The following is an 8,913-nucleotide window of genomic DNA, read 5'->3' as shown; positions in this document are numbered from 1 at the left end:
CCTTGCAAACATTAGCGCCTGAAATGCGGCAGGTCTAGATCAATGGGCTGTCTGTGGATTCCAGAAATTTTGTAGGAAAGTAGGAGACCTTGATTTTTCTACTGATGACATGTTGAAAATAATGATAAAATTTTGGATATATTGGGTTAAATAAAATCTACAAAAGCTAATTTCACTTGTTTCATCCTACTTTTCCTAATGTGGCTACTTGACCATTTAATATTCTGTCCCTGCCCCAGGCCCCCTGGCTTGATTATATTCTAATTGGACAGTGCTGTGCTAGAAACCCCAGGCCCGTGCAGCTGAATGGTGGATGCTGAGTGAAGGTTTCCTCTCCACGACACGGCCCCTGTCCCTACTACTCCCTTAATGAGTGCTTCACTCACTGGGGTCCCTGTTCGGCTTGTGCCTGAGTCCCCAGTTACCTTCTGGGTTCTAGAATAAAATCCCTTCCTCTTCCCTAAGACAGTCTCGCAAATGTTGACAGACAAGGATCTCCCCTGATCTCATTCACGCACTCATGGCCCCCTGTTCCTTGGTTTCGAGTTGGGTCCCTTGTCACTGGGGTGAGTGGAAGGGCTGCTTCCAGTGTTGGCTCTGGATCCCCCTAGTGCTCTCTCCACGGGCAGAAGACTTCTCTCTCTGCATGTGAACTTGCCCGACCACGCATTGGACCGCCTTGCACCTCCTTCCTCTGGTCAGAGTGAGGATCGAAGGGACCAAAAGGGATGTCCCCTTCCTGTCACTGGGGTGTGCCATCATCCCAGGGGTACCAAGATGGAGAGTCTGGGATGCAGTATGGGAAATGTGGCCCCCTGCAGAGACCCCGGAAATGGCCTCATAGGATTTCTCCCCACCCTGGCCACTCAAAAGATCAGAGAGGAACAGACACAAAAAGGACCGAGGGCTGTTTTCAGAAACCTTCTGGAGGGAGGAGTATCTCTTTACTGATGTGGAGGAGGATGTTCAGTTGTCAGTCATCATAGCGAGGCGGGGGGCCTTCGGGGTGGTTAGATAGGGGGACAGGGCAGAACTGGCATAACTCAGGTTGTTGGGGCCAGCGGTGGGCGTGTTAACAGGGCTGGCAGCTGAGGGTGGGGAGAGGGTGGTCAGCACCACACCACCCTCATCCAGGGAGCGCTTGTAAGGGACTGCAGTGTCATTCCGGAGGTCCTGGAGGGCCAGGTAGGCCTGGAATATCTGTAGGCAGGAAAGGGCATGCCGGAGGCTGGCTTGGGTTAGCCATGGGAGGAGAGGGACCGGGGTTGAGGACCGGCTTAGGAGGGAGAGCAAGGTATGGTTGTGCTCACTGCTCACTGCACAAGGGCACCCAGCACGATACACAATGCTGAGCTTCATCTGAGCTGCAACTTCTTTACAAGTTGCCCAGTCACAGGAAAGACGAGCAGAGGCCCCAGGAGGAGCCCTCCCCCACCCCCAGGGGAGCTGAGTGAGTGTGAGAAAGTTCTAGCCCCCCCAGCCCTGCCCTCCGGGGGGGTGCATCCTCACCCAGATGAGGATGGAGAAGAAAGCGAAGGTGATGGCGGCCTTGGCGCTGCTTCTTCCCAGGAGGAACCCTTTGGGTGAAGAATGCTGCCACTGGTTAGCCAGGAAGCAGAAACCCACGAACCAGATGCCTGTCCACAGGACTGGGGGGTTGCAGGAGAGAAGAGGGGCAGGGGGGAATCTGGCTCAGGAAGGGTTTGGCTGGGGTCTGGCTGGATGGCCTCTCCCTCCCAGCCCTCCAGAAATCACCCCACTGGAGAAGCTGGGCTGTCCCCTCCTGGAGCCCAGAGCCCTTGGCCACGTGCTGTGTTTCAATCAATTAAAATTGGATTTAAAAATGCAGCTCCTCTGTTGCACTGGCCACACCTGAGGTGCTCAGAGGCCCCATGTGGCCAGCGGCTCCCCTACTGGGGAATGCACATATGGGACATTACCATCTTCACAGAAATTTCTGGATTCATTTACCTTTGAGGGCCTTCCCAGCCTGAGACGCTGGGATCCTGCAGATGGGGAAGAGGAGGTGGGGACAGTTGAGATCAGACCAAGAAGAGGGAGCCCCAGGGCCTGAGGAAAAGGAACTCATATATTTGGCCCTTCCTGTGTGCCAGTCAATCTAGAGCACTTGGTAGGGCTCAGGAGGGGAGACCGTGCTTTGCAGGCCAGAACTGCCACTCAGCAGCCCTGTGCCCAATTACGTGATCTCTTCCAGCCTCAGTTTCCCCCTCTGCAACATGGGGGTAGGAGCGGGACTTTCCTGCTCAGGTGGGTCTTCATTGTGCATGGGATGAGGCACGTGGAGCCCCTGGCTCTTTGCCTGACATGTGGGAAGTGCCCAGAAAAGGGCAACGCTACTCCAGGCCTCCTCTCTCTTATTTCATGCTCAGAAAAAGCCCTGCGTCGTGGGGATTTTCATCCCAGCTTCTACTGAAGGTCAGAGCAGCTCGAGCCACAGGAGTGGAGATTTCAAACTCAGGTCTGCCTGGCTCCGTGCTGGAGCCCCACCTCCGGTCCCCGGGGGGCTTTTCAAGGAATGTTCTGTGAAGAAGGGAGGTGAATGCGAGGCAAAAGCAGGGCAGGAGGGAGGCTTCTAGAATTAGCCTGGGGGTCAGAAGAGGTGACCCTTACACTGAGTCGAAAGGATGAGTAATAATTCCCTGGGGGGAAACAGCAGGTGCACAAGAGCTTCCAGAAAGGGAGGAGGGAGGCCTCAGGTCACGTGTGGAGGACGGTGGGCCGGCAGGGTGGAGAAGGGAGGGGTCCCCAGGGCCCCAGGGTGGAGCGGGGGGCGCTCACCAGCCAGGATGAAGTCCAGCAGCTGGAACGCCGTCTTGAAGCGGGCGCTGCCGCCACGGCTCTCGTGGGCGTCCAGGGCGAGGAAGGTCAGGCAGCTGAGGAAGGCCAGGAGGCCGGCTCCCACGGCGAAGCTGCAGGCCACGTTGTTGCTGTTCAGGATGCAGTGGAGCGTCGAAGACTCGGTCTTGTTCTGGTAGCCGTCGGTCAGCAGGGAGGAGAAGACGATGAGGGAGAAGACCTGTGGGCGCAGGAGGGGGTTCCCAGCCGGCCCACGTGGAGCTCAGCAACCACCGAAACTGCACGTTCTCCTGGGTCCCCGTCGAGGAGCGGTGGGCCTCGCTCCCCTCCTTGTCACGTCCTCGGGGCCTCCAAGCCTGTCTTTATTGCTCCTCACCCCTCTTCCCTCCATCTTAGTTCAGGTCTAGGCCCTCCCCCCTGGAACCTCACCCCCGCCTCCTCCCTGGCCTCCCCGCTTCCAGTCTTGGCCCACAAGCTCCCACGGAGGTCCTTTCACACCCTTCCCTTCTCCGTGGTCTGTACTGGTCTCGCTCCTCCAACTCCCATCTTTCTCTCCCCACTCTCGCCCCCATCTCCCACCTCCCCCATGCTTCCCTTCTGCCACCCCAAACAGGTACCTGCCACCAAACCCGGGGGCCTTAGCGCAGAGCCTGGGACACGTGAGGAGCTCCAGAAGCATTTGCTACCCATGAGTATCCTCTGCCTGTCCGCCCTTCCTTCTGCCTGTGACTTCTTCCTCCTCCCTCCCCGCTCACCTGGTTCCTCTGAATTTGTTCAAATAAATTTGTGAAGTATTCCAAACACACACACGGAAGTACAGGGAGAGGGGTGTCAGGTGCTCAGTTGTTAAGAGTCTGCCTTGGGCTCAGGTCAAGACCCCAGCCACCCGAGGATGTGGGTAGTACTGCCAGCCCCATTTCCTTAGAGAATGGAACCAAGGCACAGAGAGGCCAAGGAGTTGTCCCAAGCCGGTCAGCTGGCAGGTGCCGGAGGCTGGGTTTGGATGGAAGCTGCCCAGCCCCAGAGCCAGCTTGAAGGCCCAGCTCTAAGGCCTGAAGCTGAAATCAGCTGTCTGGAGGGCAGGGGTTCCCAGCAGTGCCACTCAGGGAAAGGTTTAAGCTCCAGCACTGTGCCGTGGGGCAAGTTCCACAACAGCTATGGAAGGAACTGGTTGGGTGGGGGTAGTGGTTGGTGGGAGTTGCTCCAGGGAGGCTTTCTGGAGTGAGGCAGGGTGAGAAAGGTTGTCTGGAGGGCAATAGGGAGCCACAGCAGAGTGGTGATCAGGGGAGGGCAGGGGCAGATCTGAGCCAAAACAGACTGGACACAGTGAGACTGGAGATTTGGGAGGCCAAGGAGGAAGCTGTGGACCTGGGGTCTGGGAGAAAATCAAGGTTTGAGCCAGAATGGAAGTTGTGGGGGTTTAATTTAGGAGGAAATAAGGTGAGGTGTGATTTGCACATTAAAGAATAAGGAGATTTGGGGGCATACCGGGAGGAAGGGCATGGGGGGTGGTGTAAACTGTGTGTGCAAAAGCCAGATGCTGCCAATGGGGTTCCTTCAGGGACTGGAGAGAAACCCACTGGAGGGACTGAGAGTGAGATGAGGCCGAAGAAGTGGGCGGGAGCGACAGCCTCAAAGGCCTTGAACACCAGATAGGAGGGTGTAGACTTGGGAGGCATGGAAAGTGAAATTTCTTGCTTGGATTTAACTTCAGGCATGGAAGTATTCCGAGCAGAGGGTGGCCGGGATCAGACTTAGCCCTGGAGTCAGAGAAAGATCTCCAGGGTGGTGATAGATTGGGGTTGGGGGCAAGACGAGAAAGAAACACACAGAGAGAGAAGCCAAGACCAAAGAGGAGATTGGAGGGAAGGCTCCGGGCAGAAATGCGGAGGCCTGAGCTGAGGTCAGAGCTCTGGGGAGGCCAGTGATATTTAGTACGTAAAATTGGACTTGGAGATTGATTGGATGTGGCGGTATAGGGGGCGGGAGTGGGGGAGTAGGTGAGGGGAAGGAATTCACCGGAATTGGAACTCCTCCTGGATAGGGGACCCATCTCTCTATCCCCACCACCAGCTTGGACCTCAGCCAATGTGTGTTGGAGTACTTGGGACCTTTCTCTGCTCCCACCCTGTATAGATAGATAGATATAGATATATACATATATGTATATATCTATTTATATATATGGGGGTGGAGGAGGCAAAGGTTCAGCCCTTTAACTCCTCAGCTTGTGTCCATCCTCCTCTATCCTTCCCCTTAATTGCCCTCTCTGAATGAAAACCGTAACAGAACAATGACAACCAGTCTCTCTTTCGTCTGGCCCTTTTGCACGATCCAAAGCTGTTCACATCCATTCCCGGTTTCGGAGCGAGGAGTCCACAGAAGGGGAGCATCTCGGTCAGCTGCTTGGGGACGGAGCCAGGTCGAGGACTGGAAGGCCCATCGATCACTCGAGCCCGTCTCCATGTTACCTGCTCTACCTCCCTCGCACCAGCCCCACGTGGTCGATTTCTGTTTCACAGGTGATAAATGGAAGCCATTAAGGTGGAGTGGAAAGAGCCAGGCGCGTCCGGCTCTGCCAGCTGTGTGGCCTTGGACAAATCATTCACCTCTTACAGCCTCAGTTTCCCAGGCTGTCTTGGGGCTGTGCAGAGGGGCAGGGGGCCTAGGCCTGATGATGGGTCTCATGATTGGCCAGAGAGGGGACATGTCCTCTCAAGGTCAGTCAGCGAAGGAGGGGCAAGGACTGGGCTCTGGTCCTCCTGACTTCCCAGCCTGGGGTCTGTTCATCCGCTGACCCTGGAGACCTTGGGCTGCGGTGCGAGCCTCGGGCCCTGGAGACTCAGGGAGGGGGCTCAGCTGGGCCAGAGGGACCCAAGCCCTCTGAGGCCAGAGTCCAACTTCCTTCCACGCCCTCCTTGGCCCATCCCCAGGGAAGGAGCAAAGATTCATCAGTTAAGACACCAGCTGGCAGGCGGCAGTGAGAAGGACAAGAGGACCAGCTGCCCAGAGACTCCCTACTGAGGAGCCAGGCCAGGGGGGAAGGAGGAGAGGGCGGGAGGGAGGGAGGATGGAGGCGGCGGGCAAAGTCCGTGACCAAAACGTCTGGCACAGCCCGTGGCCCTTCCCTCCCCCTTCCCCAAGCCCGTTCACACCAGCTGGGCCTCCTCCCTTGCCACCCGCTTTTCCTTCCAAAGCTTGGGAGGTGCGAGAATCCTTTGACTAGCTCGCCAGCTGGGTGATGACCTTGGCTAAGTCACTCCACCTCCATGAGCCTCAGTTTCCCCTTGGGTCGAACAGGGGTAGTTGATGGCCATGCCATTGGGTCACGGTGAGGAGCAGAAGTTAACGCCCACGACGGACTCGGAACGTGGAATTCCTAATTCCCCTCGTCCCCTGGGGAGGAACGGCAATGTACGCGACTCCCCGTCACCCTCAGCCCCCCAGACCCATCCCTCGAGTTGCTCACAGAAATGAGTTGTCCTAATAATAATCTCTATTTAGGGATTCAGACTTTCCAGGCCCGTGCTTTTCCATTTAGGGACAGAAACTGGTTTCACTTGCAGAACAGTCTTTCCTACCAGCAGGCCATGGGGAGCCTTTTCTCAGAGAAATCAAGTCACTTTCTCAAGGTCACAGATATAGAGCGACTGGGTACGTTATCCACCAAAAACGGGGCACTTTTGGGGATCAAGGGCGGCACTCGAGCTGATTCAACCAGGTGTGGCCCCAGCAAAGCAAGGAGTGTGCCACCCCACGGGGGCAGCGCGTGGCCAAGCCAGGATTCTAAGGCTTCTAAGCCAGGCCCTTTGGATCCTTCTCCATCCAGAGGTTCCAGAAGGGGTAGGAAGGAGAAGCTCCAGGTGAGGACCCTGGATTTGATCCACCTGTTCCCAGGACCCCAGTCAAGTCTCATCAGCAACCTGGGCCTCAGTTTCCAGCTCTGTCAAAGGAGAGCAGGGGAGTTGGCCGAGCATAAAGCCCCGAGTCACAGCTCTAACCCCTTTAGGAACTGAGGTCCAGAGAGGCACAGTGATTGGCTCCAGGTCACACAGCCAAGTCTGTGCTGAATGAAGATTTGAGCCCGGGGGTCTTGAGTCTGGGAACGTGGTAACGATCCAAAAACATCTATAAAGCCCTGGCTTGGCACTCAGTGACTGGTCCACAGTGGCTATCGCATGCCTGGTATCTTAGTCCTAAGTGACACGCTGTTGTCTCCCCTCTGTGCACCTCTTCCTTCCCAGAGGAACTTGCCCCTGCTCCTGTCCTATCCCCTTGTCTGAGGGGCGCCAAATTGAAAGGGCTCTGGCATTTGACAGACCCCAGTTTGTATCTGAATCCCAGCCCTGCCTCTTACTGGGGGCCCTTAGCCAATACTGTCCAATGGAACTTTCCACCATGGCGGAAATGCTCTAGATCTGCACTGTCCATGTGAGGCTGGTGGGCATCTGAAAGGTGGCCACTGTGACCCCCTTTTGAAATGAACTCTTATTTTAATTAGTTTACATTGCAATAGCCACACGTGGCTTGTGGAGACCCCATTGGAGAGCGCAGCCTTTAAACAATGATGTCCTTAAAAATAAACACTGATTTAATTTTCTCCGATGCTCAGTTTTCTCAACACAAAAATGGGGCTCATAGCACGTACTTGGGAATGCTGTGTCTTCCTCTGAGAGTTAATAAGCGCTCAGGGTAGCGCAGGGCCTAGAGTGAGATGCTCAGTAAGAGGGGACTTCTGTTATGAGCTCCCTTTTATTTTGTTCTCCCAATCTGGCCACTTCCCCCCCCCCCCACAACACCCTCCACACTGTTTCCTGTCACCCATGGGGCAGTCAGGCCCCAAGAGGGCCTCACCCCTGCAATGATCCGGGTGATCGTCTTGGGCCTCTTTAGAAACTGCACGGCTTCACTGTCAGCCAGGTCCTGGAGGCTTTCAGGGATGTGCATGGTGGCTGCTCTGCTTCTGGGGTCCTGGGGGGCGTGAGCAGGGATGCTGGGTGCTGCCTGCTGGCCGCTGCCGTCCAGGGGCTCCAGGCCCACCCTGGGCTCGGCTGCTGCAAAACAAGATGGATGTGGAGGTCAGAGTCAGAGGTGTGGGCTGAAGGAGCTGCCAGGGGTCCCAGGAATGGGGGCATGGGGTAGAGGGTTCAGGGGGTCCCCCAAGAATGGGGTTATGTCGGGTGACGGGTCTACTAGGGTTGAAGGGGTTGGGGCTTGGGGGTGAAGGGGTCACCGGAGGTCCCAGAGGTGGGAGTGCAGGGCGAGAGGGTGGCTGAGGGTCCCACAAATGGGGTAAAGGGTAAGAAAGCTCCTGAGACTGGGATCACATCTCTGACCCAGGAGCCAGGGAGCTCATTCTAAGGACTGTACTCTCTGGGTGAGAAGCCACGGGTAGGATTTTCCAGAGATTAGGGGGTACCAGAACATAGATCAGAACCCTTGGGAGGTCTGAGCCAGAGGAATCCCTTTCAAGGTTTGGGGTGACAGCCCCCATAGTGGAGAATCAAGGCATCTCAGGGTGTATTTTAGGCCGGCCTCGTGACTTGGGGTTATTTTCTCAGGATAAGGGCCTCCCCTTAGAATCGAAGTCCATCTTCCTAAGAGTGCATTTCCTCCAGTTGGGGGGAGGCTGGACCTTAGATGTGTGGGGAACATGGGCTCAGAACGGAGCTCTCCCCTCAGAATTACGAGGTCACGCCCCAGGCACCAGGCTACCTTCTTAGAATCGGAGTCTTCCCTTTAAGGGCCTGGAATAGGGGTGCTGGGCTTGGGGGTGATGCTGCCTGACAAAGGGCCACCCCTACGCTGGAGGCCCGGTCTTCGTCACCTGAAGGCCGTCTCTTCCTTCCGCCCACCCTCCCCTCCTGGTCTCTGGCGCCGCCTCAGTCTTTTGGTTCCGCTTTTTCCCGCCTTTTCGCTCCTCCACAGCTGATTGGCTGCGTCCAAGTCCCGCCCCCGCCCTTTTCCCGCCTACTCAGGAGCTGACATGAGTCGGGGCGTGGCCTGGGCGGACGTTGGGCTGCCCGCCGTTGGCTGGCGGCGCGCGGGAGTCCAGCCCGGCCCCAGTCCTCCTCCGAGTCTCGCGCCCGCTCCGCC

The 8,913-nt window shown here is 56.7% G+C and overlaps 1 protein-coding gene across 3 annotated transcripts; it reads right to left on the bottom strand.

The window, feature by feature from the left end:
- Positions 1 to 912: 912 nt before the first annotated feature.
- SYNGR4 (synaptogyrin 4) lies at positions 913 to 8,845 on the bottom strand. 3 transcript variants are annotated; one of them, XM_032325388.1, is made up of 6 exons: positions 8,533 to 8,845; positions 7,672 to 7,871; positions 2,800 to 3,037; positions 1,972 to 2,070; positions 1,510 to 1,649; positions 913 to 1,200 (listed from the first exon to the last, which is right to left on the bottom strand). In XM_032325388.1, exons 2-6 carry the CDS (start codon positions 7,762 to 7,764, stop codon positions 967 to 969), a joined length of 804 nt encoding a protein of 267 aa, XP_032181279.1. In that variant the 5' UTR covers positions 7,765 to 7,871; positions 8,533 to 8,845; the 3' UTR covers positions 913 to 966. The 3 variants fall into 3 exon arrangements, with proteins under 3 accessions (XP_032181279.1, XP_032181280.1, XP_032181281.1); XM_032325389.1 differs by having other exon boundaries at positions 8,645 to 8,845; XM_032325390.1 differs by lacking the exon at positions 1,972 to 2,070 and having other exon boundaries at positions 8,533 to 8,827.
- Positions 8,846 to 8,913: the final 68 nt, after the last annotated feature.

This window comes from Mustela erminea, chromosome 19, assembly GCF_009829155.1.
Source record: "Mustela erminea isolate mMusErm1 chromosome 19, mMusErm1.Pri, whole genome shotgun sequence".
In the NCBI taxonomy this organism is placed as follows: Eukaryota; Metazoa; Chordata; class Mammalia; order Carnivora; family Mustelidae; genus Mustela; species Mustela erminea.
This window is presented reverse-complemented; position numbering and strand designations above follow the sequence as displayed.